The 24,487-nt window shown below is 40.9% G+C and overlaps 1 protein-coding gene across 1 annotated transcript; it reads left to right on the top strand.

Annotated features, from left to right (window-relative positions):
- LOC119121009 (diacylglycerol lipase-alpha-like) lies at positions 1-24,373 on the top strand. Its single transcript, XM_037248343.1, is given in 24 exon segments — positions 1-137; positions 9,049-9,150; positions 9,215-9,426; positions 9,533-9,634; positions 9,974-10,112; positions 10,207-10,294; positions 10,549-10,683; positions 10,923-11,000; positions 11,167-11,291; positions 11,827-11,851; positions 11,853-11,978; positions 13,931-14,014; positions 14,299-14,375; positions 14,509-14,590; positions 14,972-15,114; positions 15,823-15,891; positions 15,973-16,028; positions 16,031-16,044; positions 16,173-16,332; positions 16,335-16,377; positions 16,624-16,750; positions 19,676-19,845; positions 20,541-20,558; positions 21,207-24,373. Coding segments are annotated over 23 exon segments (3,213 nt in total). The 5' UTR covers positions 1-137; positions 9,049-9,055; the 3' UTR covers positions 22,252-24,373.
- Positions 24,374-24,487: the final 114 nt, after the last annotated feature.

Raw genomic sequence — 24,487 nt, 5'->3', positions numbered from 1 at the left:
CTTTCCTCTCCCTCCTTGCATCTTTGAACTGGTGTCGAGAAGAACGAGTCTGAGGAGGCTTGTCTCCAGTCGGGGGGATATGGGCGAGCAAGCGGAACCGATGCAGTGGTTCGTGTCAAGGCAGCGTCAAAATTCAGGTGAGAAGCAGCGAATACATTTCAGTAAATGGGCACCCACCGTTTCTGTCTACACAGTGTGAGATTTCATTTGGACAGGCCACCTTAATATTTTTTTCCCAAAACTGATTTTGGACACATGAGTAGGCCACATCACAACTAGCTTGGCCCGCAGGATGCTCTCGTTACTGCAACATTGCTTGCGGTCTTACACGTGTTTGTAGGATGCCGAGACACACGCACGCACACCCACACACACACACAACTACACAAACCTGAACTCTTGACACAATTGCATTGCTTCCGATTCATAATTACACTTGCTTTTTTTCAAGGTGCCCGGTGTGTCATCGCAAGGAGGATGACACCTGTCTTAGTGTCACTTCGGAATAACACTGTAACCAAGTGACTGACAATTTCCCTTTGGTTAACTCGTCGACAAATAATCTGTCACGAGGTCCAACTACTACATACAAACGAAGTGCTAAAATAGTATATACAAAAGTAAAGCCTCAAACCAGACAACAATATGCATTTTGAGAAAAATATGTGGGTCACACAATCGCTAATCATCCCCCTTAATTGGCCCGTGGGCCACATGTTTGAGACCCCTGTTTTTTTTTCTGTGCAACAATACAAAGCAATTCATGAAAGAACTGTGAAAATTTATTTGTTCCACAAGTTAGGCATTTAGCAGCCAGGAAATACCCCTGCAGGCGGATTGATTCCAATATCAGATGAGAAGAACAAGAGGATACATTTGAAATGAAAATTCACATGGTTTGAGTTTTGGAAGAAACTATTTAAAACAAGGCTTGAACTTTTCTGATATACAGCAAACTGAACACATGAAGCAGTAAAGTGTCAATTCTTTAGTATATTCATTCACTATAGCTATTCCTGTGTCATTTAAAAGTGGAAGTCAACTCCAAATTTTCCTTGTAATTATTCTGTGGAGCCAAACTAGTTGAAACACAGCGTAATGTTTCGATTGTGGAATATGAATTATACAGGCATAAGCCATCTGTTTTTATCCATCTCAGGAGGTCTGGTACCTGTGATGTCATTTGCTATAACCACAGTCTTAGGAAAGTGGCCATCTCCAGGGTGAATTGGCAAATACGCCTGTCTGTCTCTGTTTGGAAAAACAGTGCGTATTTAAGAATGCCACTACCGCTTTTCTGTTGCCCTGTGCAACTGTTCTCTTCTCTATTGTGCTGGAGCAATAGTATATACAATAGTATATGCAGTACATACTATATGCTATCCATTTATCTGTAAATTGATTTTGTGTGATATGTTGGTTCGATTTCATTTTAATCCCATTTCAGGTATACCGTATTTTCCGGACTATAAGGCGCACCTAAAAACCTAAAATCTTCTCAAAAGCCGACAGTGGGCCTTATAGTCCGGTGCGCCTTATATGGACCAAATTCCTAAATTTAAACCGGCCCGAAGCATTGTGTCATGAAATCAATCATAAGTGGCCCGCTGAAGTCTATGCATCATGAATCAAAACGACTACGGATCATTATTTTATGATTATAAAGTAATTTGTTGCGTCTGAAGTTGAAATAAAAAGATAAAATGGAGAATGATTTGATTTGGATTAAAAATCTGACATGATTAATGGTGCGCCTTATAGTCCGGTGCGCCTTATATAAGGACAAAGTTTTAAAATGGGCCATTCATTGAAGGTGCGCCTTATAGTCCGGAAAATACGGTATATATTTTAATTCAGGTTCCTTCATTTTAGACATGACAATTGCCCCTCAAGAGACAATTCTCATCAACTGCTTTGAGTTTAGCGCCGCCATGTCGGTATGTTGTTTCTGCCCCTTTGAAAAGAGTGCAAAAAAGTCAAAGCAGCATTTGGTTTGTTCTTGTTGTTTATTTGTATTTGTTTCTTAATGAAATAGTCTATGAGACTGTTGCTATTTAAAATGCTTTTTGACAGATGAATAAACGGATACAGTAAGACTCAGATAGCAAGTAGCAACCCTGCATGTATCATCCCTTTATAATGATGATAATATCCTCTAGCTGTTTAATCTGGAGACTCTGCTACTCGTTTATTTGAAATGTGTATTGATGTTGTGAGTGGGACCAAATCAACACGTTGCCATTTAAATAGAAGGGCAAATTTAGGTTCTTCAATAAACCATGTTAGTTCTGTTTAATCTGACTATACGGGAAAGTAAAGACAGGGGGAGGATGTATTGCAGGACCTGCGGATTAGTTTGTCAATCCAAATATTGACAAGGTGAAGTTGAATCTTTGAGTTGGTACGCAAAGAAACAACTTAATCTTCCTGGAAATTATTTTTGTTCTTAACTTGTTTCGTCCATAAAATGATTCAGAATGGCAGCAAATGCATAACAGCGCTCCGTTATTAACATCATGCTGTGTTGTACCCTTAACTTGAGTTGTATTATTATTTTTTGCGGAAAGAAATGTAAATTTAGCTCTATTTGCTAACTGTACAGTAATAACTGGTCCTGTTACAATCGTGGAGAATTAGTTTATTAGTCTTCTACTGACTACATAGCCAACGTAAAATATTCCTTGAGGATCCACATGATGAAATATTATCTTGAGTGGGATACTCAACGGGACTAATGTTTGTTTTTCGATTGTTCATCTTTGCTAAGTGGTTAGTATTTCTTAAAGGGGAAGTCAACCCCAAAACATTTTCTACAGTATGTTGTATGCGCCCCTAGTAGTCAAAACACGGCGTTCTGATGAATATTGCATTTGCAGAATGTGAGTTAAGCAGCAATTTCACCCGTTTTTATATTAGGGGACAGCCATTTTGCCACTTGCTGTGGACTGACATCACAGTTGCTTGTCAGGTCACAACTAATCACGCCTTACTAGTTTTTTGAAGCTGCGATGTCATTTCAGTCTACTGAGAGTGACAAAATGTCCAAGTCACGATTGGCTCCTCTTCACTGAAATTCTATTGCGCTTAATGATGTCGGTTTGTGCAGTTTAATGGAATGGAAAAACAGAAGGAAAAAAGAAATCTTTGGCTGTAGTCATCGAGCGGCCACAGTATCTCGACCGAAACATAGTTTCATTTGCTTTGTGGTTGTCGGCTACAGCCAGGTTGGCAGCTCACCTTTGCAACCCGGCGTTGGCACGCATCCATACGCACAAACAGCCACACGTTAACACTAATGCATCGGCTGCAACACGAGGAAAATGGATAAGGAGGTGAAAAGGATTGAGTGGGTGGTGGCGGTGGGAGAAAAAGATGGAGAAAGAGGCAGAGGGAGTGTAGGAGTGAGTGGCACATGGCTTTCAGTCTAAAAAAAGATGAGCAGTGGTAAACCAAAACCAAAATCTGGCTTTGTTAGATAAGGAAGAGCAAATGTAGGTTTCTTCTGTAGCGGTGCAGATGCACTCACTTGTTTCCATGCTCACAAATGTCCTCTAAAATATGAATAGTGAATGAGTGTGTGGGTAGGAAGGAGAAGAAGAGCATTAGGACAGGGAAGAGTGAAGAATGGGAGGGAGGGAGGGGGGAAAGGAGAGGGAGTGTTCGATTTGGATGGACAGCATGCTGCTGTCTTGTGTGATGGCTTTGCAGAGACAGGCTGATTAGAAACAGCGAGATGTGGATGTGACAAAAGCTGAAGCGACTCTTAAAGCTGTCATTCTCACCCAAGCAGGAATGAAAGTGAACATAGAGGAGATTGAAATTGGAACTGCTCAGTGTATCCTCGCCACTCGAGTCAGACATTGTCTAAATCCTCAATGCATGCATAGAGGAGACTCTGTTTTCATTAGAATTAATATATGTTTCTAATATATTATGTTAGTGAATGATACAAATAAGGCTCAAGCTTCTTCAAATGGTATTTTGTCTGAAAGTGTTGACCAGTTCTGAAGCATAACACAGTACACCCAAATCTCGATTTTACGCGGCTTTGGGGTTCAGAATTTGGGAATCGCGTTAACCCCGAAAGTGCGTTGGATAGAAAGTATTGTTTTTTTTTTTTGTTTTTTGTTTTTTTTAGAAAGGCATGCTATTAGGCAGCTGAAGAAGTTCTTTGTTACGTTAATTTACGCAAGGAACATTGTTGGGCAGCCAAAAGGGTTCATCACCTTGAACGCTCCACTCTCATCGACATTTTATTAAAATGGAGCTATACGCAAATGACAATATCAGGCGGATTGAGTAAGTCATTTTGATGCTATGTGAATTGGATGGAAGCCAGAATAAATCATCCACTCCTTGTCCTACTGTGTCCGGCCACGCTCTTTGACTTGGGGAGTGACTGTGTGGATGAGGTGCTTCTCTGAACTTTCCCCTTTCCGAATCAAAACGAATCCTAGCTATCTGTAACGCTGTAATAAAGCAGTCATAAAGATACGAAAAGATAGATGTCCACAGTTGAAGCATACTTTAACAGGCAAATTATTTGAACCATTTTTATTTATCTTTCATTGTCCATGTCAAAGCTACAATGACGGACTGAGAGCTCTGTCATTGTTGTTACATCATTGTTGTTGGGTCACGTGAGTCGGGGTGAGGGCCTGGCACGCAGCCATACACTGGCTTGCACAAAGGCACTGCTCACGTGCAGGGATGTGTGCGTCTTTTCACAAAAATGTACGAATGACCTTTAGTTTCACAACGACTCCGATGATAATAACTCATGTAGCATTGTCAGTGTTTGTCAGGCTAAGTTTAGCATGATGTAAACTGCAAAACCAGATTCAGATCAGGTACTGTAATTAAATACAATTATTGCTCAAGAAAATCATGAACAATCAAAATTGCTTTCCAACCAACAGCTAATAAAATGTGAAAAGTTAAAGTAGCATCCATTTTGTGGTGTGGTTTGTGTTCTGCTAAAAGGCACAAGGCTTCTGAATTACACTGGCATCTCTTCACTGTTTCTAGCTGCCAAATTACAGGCAGAGAATTACAATAAATATATGCAAATTTGCCACACCATTGCTTTTGCAAGCTGTCAAAATACAACAGAGCAGAAAAAAAGAAGCTGACAAAAGACCTAATTGGTTAAGTAACTTCACATCTGTTGGGTGAGGAACAATTATTTTATCCATATGTGCAATAAAGAGCATTTTCCATATGACCCCTGTAAGCCTTTAGCACAAAGCAGAGAAAACACATCAGTGGATATGATTTGAATCCAAATGTTTTTTTGGTTTTTGTTTAGTTAGGGGCGGCTCGGTGGCGCACTGGGTAGCACGTCCGCCTCACAGTTAGGAGGGTGCGGGTTCGATTCCACCTCCGGCCCTCCCTGTGTGGAGTTTGCATGTTCTCCCCGGGCCCGCGTGGGTTTTCTCCGGGCACTCCGGTTTCCTCCCACATCCCGAAAACATGCTTGGTAGGCCGATTGAAGACTCCAAATTGTCCCTAGGTGTGAGTGCGAGTGCGAATGGTTTGTTTGTCTCTGTGTGCCCTGCGATTGGCTGGCAACCGGTTCAGGGTGTCCCCCGCCTACTGCCCGATGACGGCTGGGATAGGCTCCAGCACTCCCGCGACCCCCGTGGGGACTAAGCGGTTCAGAAAATGGATGGATGGATGTTTAGTTAGGGTCCCACCCTCTTCCAAATTTTTTGTTGTTTTTGCACATTGATTTTCTCTCCTTTGTTAATGAAAAAGCAGGTGACCCTGACCGTACTCCTTATTGTCATCTATTGCAATTTGCCTGGCTGATGTTTGTTTTCCAGACCAGCATTTTTTACAGCTTATTTCACTTTCAAATGTGTCCTTTTTTTATTCCATTTTGGAAGAATATGCTTTGTCATAGCCAGAACCTTTTAATACCGTCTCTCCTGTTGACAGTGGTTCAACTCCCCTTAAATGCTATTAGTTCCCCTTTGAGTAATTCTATGTGCGACTGAATTACTGAAATGATTTCACATAGAATGTGTTTCTTTAAATTGTGTTTTCCTGTGGTTGTTGGAGTGTGCTGTCCTCCAACCGTCTTTGAATTTTACATCTGATATCACCTGACAACTCATTATTTAATGGCCTTTCTAATCACTGTTAATCATCTGGTTTTTCATAATGGAATTCAGTCTGGGTCTCTGTTACGTACCGGTTAGCTTAGTTTATTTTAATTAATGAGGTCTGTCTGTGGTTTGAGCATGGCCAGGTATTCTTGTCACGATATGGAAGCAAATAATTTAGTCTTTCATTGATGACCAGTATGATATTTGCATAGTTACCATTTCACTGATGAATGACAGAAACATGCCCGGCCTGCCAGAAGACTGTGCATTTCGATGCTTCCAGATCTGCTGCGAGAAAATGCTGGTATTTTTCTGTTTTACACGTCCCTGCTGAGTCCTAAGTAGGTGGTGTTGCAAATAAATCAATGGGTTGATGTACTGGTATCCGTCTGACAAAAGTGGTATCAAACATTCCCGTCTTTATAATCTAAAGAGAAAACCATTCTGCGCATGTTGAAAGATGTTAAACATTTGTCTTTTGTATGTAAATATCTGTAAAAATGCATAATTGTTTCCACACTTTTGTCAAAGCACCTTCTGATATTGTGCTCATTCAATTCGGATGAGTCTATCAACGACAGACAATGATTTATTTATTACAATATTTACCCTCTCTTAGTTTCAAAAGCACTCCTAAATAGCTCCCACTCTCATTTTCCCAGAAGATGCCAAACGTGCCAAATATTGACTGACTCCACCTTGACTAAAGCACCAATACCCTTTTCCAGCTGAAGATAAACAACCCTCAAGTTTAATGCTGCCACCACCATGATTGGTATTGTGCTAATACTTTAGAATTAAAACATTTTTGAAGAAGACATAATGCTTTATCTTTCCCATGAACTAAAAAAAGTCACGTCTTCAAAAAGGTCTCTTGCATGCTTGAGTCAAAATAACAATGGGGAAAGAATAGTAGCTCACGTGGTATTCACTTATTGTGGTTGCAAACATTCCGTTTTGAGTTCTGTCTTTTGCAAATGTAGAGAGCGTCTTTCTGTTACCATGACAATTGGGGGAGAAACAAAGCCAGCGGGTGTGCCGTCTTGGCCAGTATGCAACTGTCGCTACATTTAGTGACATTTCCCGATTCACTGTCAGAACTGGTCCTCATTTTTTGATTCACTGATTAGTCAGAGCAAAACATGTTACAGACAACTTAGCCTCGCAAATCACATTTGTAGCAATATGAATAAAAATCAGTATTTCTGGTGAGTATTTTTTTTACATCCTTTTTTTGTCAGACAAATGTGATTTGTCTTTTTTTTTTTGCTCGACAAATATAGATTCATATTTATAAACACCCACAAACCCACACATCCCCTACAAAGCGAGTGCCTATAAAGATTTTATTTCCCTTTTAGTCATCGGGTAGCATTTCATCAACAAGCTGATAAATTACACTTTGTCAATTAGGGTCGCGCCTCTGACATGAGTCAGCCCTCCCCCACTATTCAAGAACTGAGTGCCATTTTTTTTTTTTATCGGTGGCTATTGGCGACTTGACCCTTTTCTCCCACAGCATCCATTCTGCTTGTAAGATACTGTATGCTAAAAAATTGCAGAGTCCTGCCGTGTCACTGTTTTATGGATCCACAGTGCACATCGAAAGGTGGTGACAATTTGGACAGCCCTAACTAGCTTGCTAGTCGGAACTAGCGGCTCCATAGTTGGCTAGCTTGTCTGGTTTGCAGATCGGTGGCACACATTAGGGATATTTGAGAAAACATTTTTATTACCTTAGCTGGTGGCTAGCTCAAAGGTTATCAATCAGCACGTTTTTTTGGTGTCAATGTGAGTCCACATAATCCGTTGAATTGCATCGTATATATCACTGCTTTTTTGCTGCAGTGTAAATCAACTTCTCACCTTCAACAGGGCAATGATGCAGCTATCTCATGGCATTTTAATTAGTATGATTAATTTTTGATGGCACAATGCCACGGAAGACTTTAATAACCGTGATGACTGTGCTATTTAAGGTTGGAACAAGAAGGGTACTGGCACTCTGTTAACGACTGAAAAATCATTGCAACAGACGGAGCAGAACAAGCAATATAAGTCTTGTGCTCAGGATTTCTCCTCTTTATTTGTCTTACATTTATTGTAAAATGTAAATCTTTCTTTTGAGTGTTTGTTTTAACAAAACAAATCTTTAAACAGATATACTGGAGTAGCTCACCGTAAAGGCTCGATCAGCCTGCATCGGCATCATAAGGCCTGCATCAGCCTCTCTGTGGCTCCCCTCTTCCTTCCTTCCTTCTTTCTGTGGCTTTGTCATTTCAGTTCATTTTAGGCCAGAAGCAACTGCAATGAACTCTGCTTTGTTTTTCAACGAGAATGATCAGAGTGATGTTAAGGAATCTTTTTTTACAGGGAACCATCTAATGTCAAAGCAGGTTCGCTTTCTCTTGTTCACTAATAATATTCTCAAAAGCTCTACTTGAACTTGCTCTCGTGACCCTTGATCTCCAACAAAAAAACAACATAGCATTTGAAGACGACCGCCACTAGAGCGCCATCTTGGAAAATTGTACCAGGGAAAGGATTCAGCTTTGCATGCCAAAATGCATCCTGGGTGCCAAAAAGAGTGGCTGAAAAGTACAGCAATGCCATTTTTTTTTAAGAACTGTGTAGTTGGTTAAAAGTGCATGAGGAGTTCTGTGGTGTGTGCCCCCCCCAAAAACATTATTAGTGTTGCGTTTTACTATCCGATCTAACCAATAAATGCTTTTCAGTGCCTATACCAGGTCGTTACGCCATTGTTGTGTGACATAAGGTCAACCACTGCACATCATACATGTTTTTTTTTTTTTTTTTTTTGCGAATAGGAACACTGACTTGGAGCAACATTTCATTGCACTTTTCAGACTTTCCAGTTTTCTGGGCCTGCCAAAAACATTATATTTGTTATTTTTGATGTTACGTCTTTTTCCCACAGGGCAGTGATGCCTGGCATGGTGATGTTTCGGCGGCGCTGGTCAGTCGGCAGTGATGACCTGGTGCTGCCTGCCCTCTTTCTGTTTTTGTTGCACTGCATCTGGTGAGTTGATCTCTGTCACAGAACAATTCTTCTTGACAATACTTAATTGTACTGTTATTTTCAGGCTGGTCGTTCTCTCCGTGGTTTTGTTCGGCCTTCCCTATGGCTCTGACCAGTCCTGTTCTATCACACTGGTGGACCATGGCCGAGGGTACATGGGTATCTTGGTCAGCTGCCTTATCTGTGAGAGCGCCATCATGTGGTTGAGTATGAGAGGCAGCATCCTATACACACAGCCCAGGGAAGCTGTGCAGTATGTCATCTATATCCGACTAGGTAAGCTGCCTCATTTTAAGATATATCTATATATATTAGTATATGTACAATATATCTGTGATATTTTGTACTTTGTGTGATTTATTTTTATTTTTTTTCGCTGCAGCCATTCTCCTGGTAGAGCTCGTATATGCAGTCGTGGGAATTGCCTGGCTTCTTCAGTATTACCAGCCGTGCTCTGATGTCACCGCCAAAAATCTAGCTTTGGGTGAGTCACACAAGGGCTTTAGGTAGATCGTCTATGAGACGGTTAAAATGGTATAATCAATTCTCACTGGAATGAGTTATATTTGTAGTCGTTCATCATCTGCTTCAACCGCCAACGCATATTTTTTTTGTATGCATATGTATATGTATCAACTTGGCAAAAACATTTGATCATCTTTCAATTTGAACGAATTCATGATTTTCTGGGGGGTTATGAAGGTCTGTTGAAGCTTAATCTTACAAACTTAAATTCATTTGATGTACGTTTCTGTCCACACATATTTAAATTGGATCGTGGGATATATCGTGCTTGATTTGAAATGTTATTGTTGTGTTTTAGGGATTGTTGCGTGCAACTGGCTAGTGATATTGAGTGTCTGCATTACACTTATGTGCACTTTCGATCCCACCGGTCGGACATTTGTCAAACTGAAAGCAACTCGCCGGCGTCAACGAAACCTTACGACATACACTCTAAGGTACTAACAAACCTCTTTATTTTGACACATCATTCACATTCATATCCCAATTCTCATGTATGTGTGTTTTATTTCTTATTTCATCTACATTTAGACACAGACTTGAGGAAGGCCAGACCAGCAGCTGGAGCAGGAGGCTGAAATTCTTTATGTGCTGCACAAGAGCCCAGGACACACAATCGGTGAGCCACATGAATTCTGCTTTTGGGATTAGCAATATTACGGATATGGCGATATTGTGATATTTAAATTGCCACAATATAAATAACACAATACTGGACATGACAACCACTTAGTACATACACATTCTGGACACTGTGTAACCATAGAAACTGAACTCTGCGAGAACCAAGACTATATCCGTTTTTAAGTTTGTAGTATTTAAGATACTCTTCATAGCACACCGTGCACTCAAGTCTGCTTCTATCTGCTGCAGGATGCATATTCAGAGGTGGCAAGCCTTTTTGCAGAGTTCTTCAGAGATCTGGACATTGTGCCTAGTGATATTATCGCTGGCTTGGTACTCCTTCGTCAGACACAGAGGTCTAAAAGATCATCTATCCTGGACCAGGTATGATAGTATGTTTACATCTCCCTTTTGAAGGAATTTTTTTAGACACTTTTCCCGTGAAACACAGTAAAAAATTGAATATCACACGTGCAGTCAGCACTTCATGACCAATCTGCCAAATTACACCCTTATGTAATATTGTGCATCTTTGTAAGCATGCAGCAGACTCATTACCATACAAGTCACGTTTCCTTTTAATGCTTGATTTGAAACGTTATTCTGTTATCTTCCCTCCACAGGGCAACAACGATATCTTAGCCTTCCTGTCCGGGATGCCTGTTACTCGCAACACTAGATATCTGGATCTGAAGAATTCGGTGAATCCTTATATATGATGAATACATGAAGCCAAAGCTGAAAACCATATTTTCATTCACACTATGCATCTATGCTAGCACTTTAAAACATTCTCTTTTTTTTTTTTCCAAAAAAGATAGCTCTTTCCTTGTGTATGTGTCTTACACGTGTATTCTTCTGTCGCAGACTGAGATGGGCATGTACAAGGATGTGTGCTACTACATGCTCTTTGCTCTCGCTGCATATGGTTGGCCCATGTACCTGATGAGAAAGCCAGCATGCGGACTGTGCCTCCTTGTTAGCACCTGCCCGTAAGCACTCAAACATGCACCCACAGTTTTCGCATAAAGCAATGGGATTGTGTATTTTACCTACATTAAAGTGGAAGTCAACAACCAAAATATTTATACTGTATGTGCCCCCACGAGTCGGCATTCTGGGTTCTTCTAGTCTGCTTTTAGATTATGAGTTACGGAGCAAAATTCACCCGCTTTATCCATCTCAGGGAGCAGACGCTTTTGCCACTTGTTGTCGACTGAAAATGACATCACAGTTGCCAGGTCTCAGGTCACAACCCATCACGGCTCAGCTTCAGAAAACTGGTTGGCTCTCACCCGAGTCATGGCAGTTGCGATGTCATTTTCAGTCGACAGCGAGAAGAAAATGGCTCTGTCCCATCCTATGGATAACAAGACGGGTGGGTTTTGCCTGTTTAATTTGGATTATACAAGCACACATTAATCAGAGAAAAGGTTTGGGGTGACTTCCTTTTTAATCAACAGTTCCTTTTGTTCCTACTTAATGTTTTACAATCTTTGTATGTCCTGATTTCCCTTCTATCCCCAGCTGCACATCAGTGTCTGGCTCACGTTTTGTCCCAGTCAGTGACAGTGGAGGAGGACAATTGTTGTGGTTGTAATGTTTTGGCCATACGCAGGCAATTCTTGGACCGGGATCTCAAGCAGGTTCACATTGTCTACACTTCCTGCCATGATGCTGTGAGTACTTTACCGTTTCAATTATACCATTTTTTCCGGTCCTTACTAGACATTACCATTGTAAACATTTAAATGTAGTAAATAAAGTGGAGTTGTGGAACCACAGCAACTGAGGCATAGAAAGCAGATGGCACACATTGTGAAGTTAAAGGCCAAGGTCGCGGAAGGATGAGGTGCACAGTGTGTAAGAGTTTCCACTGTCTTGCTGAATCAGCCACTGCAGCATTCCAACTTCATCTGGCATTAACATCGGCACCTAAAACTGTAAGCTTTGGGATTCGTGGCAGTTTCCATGGGCGAGCAACTGTATAAACGCCTTACATCACCAAATACAATGTCACGCACTGGATGGAAAAATGTAAAGTATGCCATCACTAGATGCTGTCGCACTGGAAATAAATTCTGTGGTGTGACAAATCAGGCTTATGCTATAAGACATGTTAGTTTAACATGTTAAAATTCAAGAATTGCTTCAAAGTCTGTACATGTGTAGCTCAGGGAAGGGCGATTTAAATGCTTGAGGGGACCCCGTTTTCCATCAGTGCTGCAGAAGGGCCACAGCTTCTATGAAAGCTCCACTATCCCAACCCAACTACAAAGGCTTTGCAGCAAACAATAAAACAACCACGACTTTATATTTCTTCCAGTGCTTAAGGCTCTTTTCATAAAACTTACCATTCAAGGATGGCACAAAGCTGCTGAACATGAAGTGCAAGAAATAATTTTGAGCATTTTTTTCCACAAAAGCAACTCACTTTTAATATAATTGAGGTCCTATGTTTGTATTGCACATCAATCCTAATCCACAAAAAAATGATTAGGCCTACTCACGTTGTGAGTGTAAGATCCAGTGACAGCACAACAGTGACAGCACAACAAAGACATGTCTGCCATCTAGTGGTGATTGGTGATATTACAATTAAAAACTACAGTCTGACCCCTACATATTTGCAGTTCGGCACCCGTAAAGTCTGTGTTTTGGGGAAAATTTGGAAATTCATATGCTTTAATGTCACAGTGTCACAAATGCCGCCTTTGCATGATTATAACATTACTTCTTCTCAAGTGAGTAACCTCACTTTACCTCCATATCCTGTTCTGAAACCTTGCCTTGTTCAACTCTATCTCATGAGGCATATAGTACTTTCAGACCTGACAAATGACATTTTCTCTTCATAGCATAAATTCAAACTTTTAACTTTCTGTAATTATCTTCACCTTTACTAATGACTCTCATCGCCGCCACCTCACCTTAAAATATGAATATTTTCGACATTTATCAGAGCAACTTCCCACTGTTTGTGAGACAGAGCCTAATAGTCTAATAGCAGAATTGCAGTTATAAATGACACCTGAACTAGTGCATTTTTTTTCCTGAGGTTTTAATAGCCAAGTCGGCCCAAAATGAAGTGTGGCTTCAGCCTCAAAATTTTAGATGCAGAAAAACCCTGGTATTGTGTCATTGCAATGTTAATGGCTTCACTGTCTTTTGTAGTTTTGCCTGTCATTTGTATCTGTTTTGATAACACTTCACTCGCCAGTTCAGTTGCTGAGAGATGGGAAGTGGGGAGCGTTTTAGTGGGTGTTGAAGTCTACTGAGACTGCGTTTTGTCACACTTTTTCTCGATTGTCATGGACTGAATCTCAAGATGCCAAAGAAGAAAAAAAGCACTCCATCGGACTGTAACTGCTAGTATTTTCTGATAGACCTTAGCCTGAAGGTCAATCCGGCTAAATGGTTTGAAATGATTAACTGTGTGATGTTCTGTCGCAGAGACAGTGTATTGATTCTTTCTTTTTTTTTTTATTTGTTATAGTCATGTCACAAATTGCTATGGAGTATCAGTTTCAATGAAACTCATTCAGTCACCGCCCCTAGTTTTATCTTTGCTTTTCTCCTATTATCCATTTATACAATATATTCTGCTGTTTTCTGTCAAATTTCCATCCAGGTTTATGAGACTCCATTTTTTGTGGCAGTGGATCATGAAAAGAAGAAGGTGGTCATCAGTATCAGAGGGACATTATCACTAAAGGTAAATTTAAGCTTTGCCCAGTTGTACTTCTACAACCTTGAATCCTGTGTGTGCCCTAATCTTCTCTCATTGCTGCATCTGCACTGAGGTTCAAGGCAGTGTTCACAAACTCCCACACTGTGCATGCATCGTACCAAAGCAGCACTCCGATATAAATGTGCTGTCCATTGTTTACGTAACACTGAAGCGCTGAAGGGAAATGTTGTAGCATTTAAGTCTATGATTGAAATGTCACAGTCTTGACTCATGGCAAACAACTCATATTTTCTTTTGTGTGGCATCAGGATGCCTTGACTGATTTGTCGGGAGATTCTGAGCGTTTACCAGTGGAGGAGCAGCAAGGGACCTGGCTTGGACACAAGGTCAGAGAGAAAAAAATTTCGCTATAGACTATAGTACATTGACTACAGTCGTTCTCTTTTAATAAAATCTCAGTGCAGCAGGATTCTTGCCCGTACTTGCACCACATTTAATCCTTCTGTAATTTTTGTCTTAGGGATGGTTTACTCAGCAGAGTACATAAAGAAGAAACTGGAGCAGGAAATGATATTGTCGCAAGCTTTTGGCAGAGACTTGGTACATGGACGCATTCACACGCATTGTCTAGCTAAGTGCTTCTCAACTGTTGTCACCACTTTGACAGAAGTGACAAAATTAGTTTGAATATAGCCTCTGCAAAACACATGCAGAAATATTTTTTACACGGCTTTTAACATACGTTTTACTGTCAAAAGCATATTGTGAGCTTTGACGTCTTTTGCATTGTATTTGTTTTACAGAGTTGCTTTAATTTGCTGCTAGAGCGCTATATTCCAGAAAAAAAAAAATTAGTTATATTCTGTTTTGCAGTGCAATTCTAATTTCAATGTATAATTGTTAAAACTATTCAGAGTCTGGTGGCACATATTTCAGCCCATATTAGTGTGCCAGTGTGATGATTGGGGCCATCTCTCACAGAACAAGGGCACCATGCATTATGGACTGGTGATAGTAGGCCATTCTCTTGGTGCTGGGACTGCTGCAATTCTCTCCTTCCTGCTGAGACCTCAGTATCCCACACTTCACTGCTACTCTTACTCCCCTCCTGGTGGCCTTCTTAGGTAAGCCCCCCCCATTCCCTTCGCCCATTTTTTTGCACATACACATGTAGACACAATTAAAGAGAAAGAAAATACTAATCATAATAATAAATTAAGAAACATGATACAAATTAACCAGTTAAAATCATACATTGTTTTTGAAAATGTTAAAATCATACATTGTTTTTGAAAGTTGTTTCAGTAGAATCGTTAATTTAAAATAAAACTCATAATACAAGTTTGGACAAAAAATGATGGTACCTTTAACTTAATAATTCCTCTTTCAATATTTCAATCTTTTGAGGCAATTACTTAAATTCAGTGAGACTTGCTGCACCTCTCAGGAGGTGTTCAATTGATCTACTCTTCATAAGCAACCTGCTCCAAGTGTCTTCTCAGTTTTTTCTGCTCTTTCACAGATGTTCAATGAAATTTAGATCAAGGCTCGTAGAATGCCACCTTAGAATCGTCCGATGTTTGCTCTTAGTCAATCTTGGGTGTTTTTACCTGTGTGCTAAAGTCAAGTAGCGGTTAAGATGCAAGAGGAGCCAAGGATAGATTTCTCAATTAAACTCAACTTCATTTACATAACACTTTAAAAAGAACCACAGCCGTGGTAGAAGTTCAACTCCATGCTGTTATTTGGAAGTGCATTTGATTCAATTTGATAAATGTTAATGCGTAATCAGCCATTTTCCTGCATGATTTATTTCCCTTCTTCTCACCCATTGAGGATGCCATGGAGTACTCCAAAGAGTTTGTCACCTCTGTAGTATTAGGAAAAGATCTAGTACCAAGGTATCCCCTTCATTTGTGCATTGCAAATCCACTCCTTGGAGTCATGAGCTTGTCACAGTCATTTGGGGTGTTGTCTTCCAGACTGGGCCTGTCACAATTAGAGGGCTTTCGTCGCCATCTGCTTGAAGTTCTACAAAAAGTAACAAGCCAAAGGTACACCTCTTCCTGTATCATCATTGATTTGCAAACATTGTTTCATGTACTGCATAAAGTTCAGAAGCCCTGCCCAAGATAAAATGTACTATTCCACAAAGCTGAGATAATGAGTTGTATTGCCACAGTGGAGGATCATCGTGGGAGGTACTAAATGCGTCCCAAAGTCGGAGCTTCCACTGGAGGAGGAGGATCCTCCGTCTCAGCAAGCAGCACCTCCCAGTCGCCTGTGGCTCCATCCAAGTGACCTCAGCATCGCCCTCTCAGCCTCGACTCCCCTCTACCCTCCTGTCGCATCGTCCACGTGGTGCACAACCATCCTCCAGAAACCTGGTGAGAATGAGAAGATGATTTCTGATTTGTGCATTTTTTCATTTTGTGTCATACTTAAGTCCACTCGCTGTTTCTATAATTTTTTTTTTCTTTCATTATACCTCTTTTTTTGTGAATAGTATGTAACAGTCTCATCTTGTTATCTTCATTCATTCCTCACCAATGTTGACTAGAAAAACAATGATCAATGTCCAGTCAACCTTGACTGTCTTATTGATTACAAAACGGTTTCACTCTCTCCTGTAGCTGTGGTCAAGAAGAGCCAACGTACTCGGCTCTTTGGGGGGACAACAAGGCCTTCAATGAGGTCATCATTTCGTCTGCCATGCTGAATGAACACATGCCTCACATGGTGATGGAGGGTCTAAACAAGGTCTGTTTTCATCCTCTGCATGCTGATTCAGTTGTCTTTGTTGGTGTGGTGCTGGGATCTCATCAAATTATTGAGTGGAGAGAATCTTCGATGGTCTCCAACAAAGAAAAAAAAACATTTTGAGAGTACTAATTACTATTACCACGATTCAAAGTTTGAATGCACTCAAAGACGCAGCATTATTTGAGTATCACATGTCAGTACAGAGCCCAATCTTTGTCATCATTTTCTATCGAGACTTCTTTGTCTCTTTGAGGGGTAATTTTAATTCAAGACAGACTGATTTATGTGTTACAATAAATAAAGATGTATTCTAGTATTAGAATTAATTTACAATATTAGAGAGGTTATGTCCAAGCAATCACAGAAATGTATCCGACTATAGAGCGTAAAAAGAAAAACTCACTGATGTGCTTTAAATTCAGTTGAATTGAATGTGTGAATCATCCATTGTTCATCTTCATCTTTCCTGTCATTGTATTTTATTCACATTGCTCTCCTAGCAAAGCATGGGGAGCCTTTCCTTCTATTCCGGTTGGTTCTATGGTGTCTTCTGGCAATATTTGATACTTTGTCCTGGTATGAAGGTATTGTTTGCATGGGAAGAAACCACTCTGAGAATTTCCCCTTTCTTATACCTGTGGCGTTAAATATGAGGTGATGGTCGGTTTGGGTGATGGCACATCTGTTTAAAGACTTCTATGGAAGTGTAGCACTATGTGATTGTATGCGAAACCTCTGGTGTGTCCGCAGGTGCTGGAACCAGGTTGTCGTATGTCTGAGCAGTCGACTCTGGAAGAGGAGTTTAACATTATTGCCCATGACGCACCGTATGACCACCTATAAAGACCCATTTTGCAATACCTCCCTCACAGAGGCTGAACCACTGTCTCTCCCTACCATCTTTTCATCTCCTTTTACGGATGCTATTAATCCCTCTCACCACCAGTCATCAACTCTTTCAGTTGAAGACAATTCATGCATTTCACCACAAACCCAACCAGACTTAACATTTCACCATCCGTTGCATAACTGCAATTCCCACTCCTGCATTTTTACCCAATGAGTCCCAAGACAAGAAATACTATCAAGATCGGAACATCACATAAGCCTTAACAACAAGAGGAAGTCTGTAGTTGCATGGTGTCCAACGTTATGATTTACCTTTTTATCTTTTATGTCTTTGAGCATGAAGGATTCTCATTCAACCTGTGTTTAACAGTGCACGTCAACATACACAGAGCTGCGAAAATGAATGTCATAATGCTAGTCATTTGAATGAAACCATTTTCTCATAACTCTAACACTGTCAAATCTATCAGTGAGATCATGTTTCTACCATTGAAGGGATCAAGATTATTCAATGAGAAATCTTTGATTTCCGATGCCTTTATTTTGGCTTCTTTGCACCTACAAATATGTGGCCGGAGGCAACAACAAGTCTAGGCAAGGTCTCCAGAGGAAGAAAAGAAATTATAGCTGCATTCCAGTGAGCAAATGACTCTTAGAAATTGCAGTTGGAGAAGTGACTCATCTGTTCACTACATCAAGCTTATGTAGAGCGTAAAACCCGCTAACAACTTAAATTGTGTGTGTTTTTTTGTTTTTGGCTCCTTTCTGTGCCTCTGCTCAAGTGCTGTGACATGGAACTCCCCCACTTCTTCCTGCTAACACATTTTCACAAAGCTTCCATGGTGATGCCTTTTCACACGGACTGTGCCTTCTTCCTCATCTCTTACTTTCTCTTAAGACACCTTTCTCCCTTCCTTCCTTCCGGGGAACTGAATTGTCTCCGTATTTTCAAAATTCAGAGTCACACATTACAATTACTGTTTAAGCTGCTACTACGCCATCATTTCATTCTCTTTTTTCCTGATTTGAAACAGCGGGAACCATTTATAAACAGACGAAAGGATGACTATGTTCTACCACGCATCTATTTAGTAATTCTGTCGTCTGTGCATGTACATTACCGAAGCAGATCTACTGTAACTAAATGGATTGCAGATGTAAAAGTGTGTCTCTGCATCAAGTTGTCATTTTAATTTGATCTGCTTTCAGACCGTTTTTGTGCCTTTTTATATTTCTGACAGTGTTGTGCTCTTGGCAGCACAGCAGCAGTCTTGCCATGAGCAAGCCATCGGTAGCAGTGTACAAATGATCCTCCGTTTATTCGCAAACATGCTCCTTGACTGATATTTTACCTCTCATTCAAACCTTTCTTTCCATCATTTTTTTATTGTGTTGTCACATTTGCATGTCCAGTCATTTCTTTGAACCTAATGTGTCTCCAGCATGTGTTCTAACCCATTAAAGCCAACCACAAATGTGTGTGTGTGTAATTGCTGTACTCATGTGATTGTCTTGTGTTTTGTAAGTTGCATACCCTACAATCATATGGACTGCTATTTCCTCTCAAACTATGGAACTTGTGTGAATCTTCCTCAGGCAGCCATGACTCCACTGTGGGTGTTTAATGTCAGTTGGAGTAGGTGTAAGCTCACCTTTAGCTCGCACTTACATTTATCTCAACCACTACGTACTATCACGATAGATGTTTTACAGTATCAGCAGTTAAATATAGAAAGATTGCATACACAAACTATCCAGGTAAAGTGGAAATCACTGATTCCACTTTTTGTGTTTGTTTAGAAAATCTGTCAACTCTGCGAGTACTTATTCCAGGCTCATTGAGTTTAGGATACCATAAAGTACATTATGAATTAATTTTAACAATACTTCATTATAATGGGTCCTGTAATTATTGTGGAGTTACATAAAAATAGTGTTAGTTGAGTGATATCTGATGTTTTTGTGCATTTCTGTATCCTTTATGTTCATCCTCGCCTTTTCTCTGACTTTAGTTTGATGGGTTTTTTTTTTGCCATGCTCCTAGTCACGAGTATACCGCTGTGTTTGTGACAGGTACTGGAGAACTACAACAAGGGAAAGACGGCTCTGCTGTCTGCAGCCAAGATCATGGTGAGCCCGACAGAAGTCGACTTGAACGCTGAGAATGTGTTCATGGCTGCATCTGCGGCAGCACAGCAGCCGATGGCTACGACCCACCACCACCGCAGGAACAGTAGTGTTCGGTCAGTATTGAGCACCGGAGTGGATGTGTTGCGGTCTAAAATGATCAGTGTCATTTATAACCTGCTGGAAGTGATGTAAAAATTCCAATAATATTTATTTTTGTGAGTTGGCAGTTTATTGCTAGTTAATTGGGTTTTTGTCTCATGTTGAATCAATATTTAAATCAATTCCTGTGATGCTAGGAATTTATTTTATTTTGAAAAATTGACTTGTTTCTATACAAGTCTCCAGAAATTAAACATTCAATTAAATCTGTTAGTTTTCCGACTTTTTCTACGTAATGTCTACGAGCAAGGCGTTTTCTACCACACTCACTAATGGTGCTAATTAACATAAAAAGAAACAAAATCACATGATCATCGAAATGTTTTTGCAACTTTGTCTTGAAACTGATTTAAATACAATCAAGAGAACAAAATTGCAAAAGGCTCACAGCTAACAACGTATATGGGAGTAAAAAATGGGAGCTAAAAATATTTTTTTCTAAAACCAAAGCGACTGTTTGGTCTAGATATTTGAGGAAAAAGCGATTTCCTAGCACAATATCTTAACATGATAGTTTGTGTAAGCACCATAAAGTATGTTTATTTATAATATAACGTATTCTCAAACTGGCATTAAGACTGCTACTAATTTCTACTTTTGTTTTCTCAAACTTTTAATTCTTGTCTGTTTTGTTTGGTTAACAAAAAAGACAAAAAACATTATTACGGTAAGGAAAGCATGTAATCACTTAACCCTTCATAATGTGCATCATTCTCTCATGCACGCTGTCTGACCACAGTGCAGTTACAACGTACGGTAGTATTCAGTTCTCTCCACGTCCCCCTCCGGTTCTGTGTTCTGATAGAAGTAGTAGATGTTGTTATCTCTTCGGCTTTAGAAGCACCCAGTGGGATGCTGACCTCCCCCTGTCAGTGGTTCTCCCTGGTGCTTACTTAATTTGACACGTCATATGGACAAATGTATTGAGACAATTACACCAATAGGAAGTGGAAATGGAAATAAACACCTTCCAGTGTCCCGTGCAAATGTTTGAAATGTCTCTTGGAATTTCTGAATCCAGAAAACCAATAAGAGTCTCTCAAATTCTTTTCTAGTTCGTCATTGTGGTCACTCAAAGGGCCTTTGTTGGAAACACAGAAATGCTCCAAATCTCTCAAGTCTGCTGTAGTTGGGCAAGTCCCACTCCTCCTTGACCAAGTGTTATGTCCCAAGACCTTTGTCCATATTGTATATGTTTTGAAACCATCGGCCATTTTCCCTTCTTAAAACCCTCCCAATTGTCGTTGATATTTTCTTGATGCCTTGCGAGTCCTACTTCCCTGTCACTCCTATCCTTTCTCATCCTCTCCTCTAGTTCCTGTGCCCAGTCCGAAATATCTCTGGATGGTTTCTCTGAGTGCGCTCCTCCTCCAGTGCCCGTAGTGTTGCGTGGAGCACGGGAGCGCCTGACTGTGGAGCTTAGGGACCGCAAAGCTCCGTTGGCTGTCATGGAAAGCCTGTCAGACGCTGAATCGGTCTACAGCCTGGATTCCAGGCGCTCCTCTGCTGCACTTAGAGGTTCTCCGATGCTTAGTAGCCTCCCGTTCCCTTTGGATGCCCCGATTCCTGAAGAGAATCCGTCTCTCAGCTCTCGCACTGAACTGCTGGCAGCTGACTGCCTCTGCCAGGCCACACCAGAACACATGGGGGAGATCGGGCCTTTCTTTACGCCACTGGACCCCGTGTCTAATCCGGAGTACTCGATAGAGCTTTCCCCCGCCACACCTCGCTTCAGTGGACATTATTCCCCTCAGCCTTTTGACGCAGAGTCTAACATCTACTCTAAAATTGACCCTGATGTGGAAGAGATGCCGGGCGTCTACAGCCCAGGTAGCACCCCTGACGCTCCCCGCAGTCCACAAATTGCTTCGAGAGCAATGGATGGCGACAAAGAACAGTGGGAGTTTGGCACGGAGACTGGACGGGAAAATTCCCCGCCGTCACCCCAGTTATCAAATGGGAACCCCAGCCGAACAGTGCTGGAGTTTGCCCAGTACTTGGACTCTCTATTTAAACTAGATGGCAGCAGTTCACCTCCAATGGATCTATCTGATGGGGAGTCGGAGTCGGGACGCGGCTCTCTAGGCCACGTGGAGTGTTTGGCGGATGAACCGGATGACAAGCGGCTTCTGGCCAGGGCAACATTGGAGCCCAACTTGGTCCCCAAACCCCCACGCACTTTTGCTGGATCTGCTGACCCCTCTTCGGGCATCTCCTTGTCACCTTCCTTCCCTCTTTCATCATCTGAGGAACTCAATGACCTTTCACCCGGTGAGGGTGCCCCTCCCGCCATCGAATCTCTACGGACATCTCTCCCTATCCACTGTCCTGAGGAGAACACTCTGTCCTCTATGGTGTAGTCTTCTAACTTCAAACAACTCCAATTGAAGTGACAGACATCCAATATTTAAATAAAGAAAAATTTAAAAAAATCACAGTATGTGCATGCGATGGTCATGGAATGTATGTAGTCACATAAGGACAAAACTTGACTTGCCGACTCACAAACAATTTCCATTCTTCAGGTGTCCTCCTCCCTCTTAAAGGATGCTTCTAGCATTTTCGCACTATTGCAATGACTACAAAGAAGATACCTCTCTGCATGCCAGGGGGCTGTGCTGCTTTTGGGTGGAAATGAACAACTGTAGCTTCACAAATATCGTTCCAAAACAATGTCATGGTACATTTCAGCATATGTTCATCCCCTGACTTGACTCTACAAAAGAGAGAGTCGTACGTTAACTTTGCAGGGATTCAAAAGCTAACACTGTAGAAGAAGCTATCATCTTAGGTTGGGTTGATGTGCTCTCCTACTTCCTGCACCCTCAGCGGCATATTTTCTTCCTGCATTTTATTTTTCATTGCTCATTCAGGAATGTGAAGTATGTCGGTTAGTAGGAGTGTGAAGACGTGACACAATGTTCCTCAGGTCTATACGGAGTTGGTGTCGAGAAAAAGATGGTGTGGGTGGTTGAAGTCGTGTCTTAAAACATTTGCTGATTGTGACGTTATTACAGACGCTTATGGATGTTTTTAAGCCTTTTTGGTTACTCTTTACAGTGCATGAAAGTTCTTTTGTCTTTCTTTTCAAAGAGGGTTTTATCACTAAGCCACTTGGATTGACAATTAGGTAAATCATGTTTGCTTAGTCCCCCTCTTTACTAAATACCTTGATATTGCCAAATGTATTTCTCAGATGTACTTTTGTATATGTTTATTGCTTTATTTGAACACAAAGAGCTATGTTTATGTCCCAGCCCTGTCATTCCCATGGAGACTGTTACACACCACAGGGAAAACACCGGCATGGCTTCTCTGTTACCACTGCTCATTTGTGTCAACCTTCAGGCCGCAATAACCACCTCGCTCATAATTTTCTTTCTTACCTAGAGACGGTACCGTTCTCGCGGTGTTTTTTTTTTTTTTGCAGTTTCACGAGGACAAATGCTGCCATCATGTCAAAGAAATCCAAACCAGGCTTCTCATCACTTGTTCTCAAGGTGCTCTCAGACATGATGGACATCAGGTGTTTGCTTCCCTTTAATGGAGTTCGCCCCGCTCTTCCTCTGGGTTGGACTTCATGGATAAATGAGCCGGTGTCAATTCTACATGTGGCAAACAATCTTCCATATCACCGAGGGTGTAACAGGTGAACGGGTGGTTTACTACTTGTGTTATTTATTACGATAAATGGTTTCACTTTTATTGCTGTATTTGATGGTAATATCTTTAATGCCCTTGCAACAGACTGATGTTGGTGTTTTTTTTATTCTTTATCTTGAATCTTTTTTGGGGGGTATTTTTTTAAGAGGTTTCCCAGAAGTTGTGCATTTATGCTTTTTTTCCCCTGTCCAAGTGGGAAAGTATTTAACATTCGGCCACGGCACATTTACGAATGTTCCATTGTGATGAGACATTCTGCAGAATGACCGTTGGTGGAATGCCTAGGCTGGAGTCATCAACGCGATCTGCTCCGTTTCTTGTTTGGAACAAGAGTTGTAACTCACAGCACATCTCACATCTTGCCAGTTTACAATCTGTCACTGCACAGATCATCTTGCCAGCCCCTCTTTCCTCTCACAAATACTCTTGGGTTCTAAACCCATTCAGCAATGAAGCCTGCAACCAGTCAAAGCACTGTTTGGCCATGATGTGTACAGCACCATCCCCTGTGTGTATTATTTATGCAGATGGCTAAAAAGAATACTTCCAATAGCCTCATAGAGAACAACTGTATAACAAAAAGAAGATAGCTATATATTTAAAATATCAATATTGACATATAACACAAGAAATATATGATCTGTAAGTTATTTATTGAAACTCTTGGAAGATTTTACAAATTGTTCCATAAAGAAAGAGGAATATTTGCATCAATGTCTGTCTTCATGTTTATCTGGTTTGCTTGCTACCCCCAATGGGACTGTATGTGATCCCTCCTCTTACTGAACTTGCCCGTTATGGAATAAATTAAAAACCATGGTCATAATTGTTCCTGTTTCTTTTAATACATTACAACTCTGTAGAAAGATAGTCAACTGAGCTAAGCAATATGTAAACTCAAAAGCTTGTAGAATCCAAGCACCCAGCGGAGGT

Source organism: Syngnathus acus, chromosome 3, assembly GCF_901709675.1.
Source record: "Syngnathus acus chromosome 3, fSynAcu1.2, whole genome shotgun sequence".
NCBI lineage: Eukaryota > Metazoa > Chordata > Actinopteri > Syngnathiformes > Syngnathidae > Syngnathus > Syngnathus acus.
The sequence above is the reverse complement of the archived record's forward strand: the minus strand, read 5'-3'. Positions and strand labels throughout refer to the sequence as shown.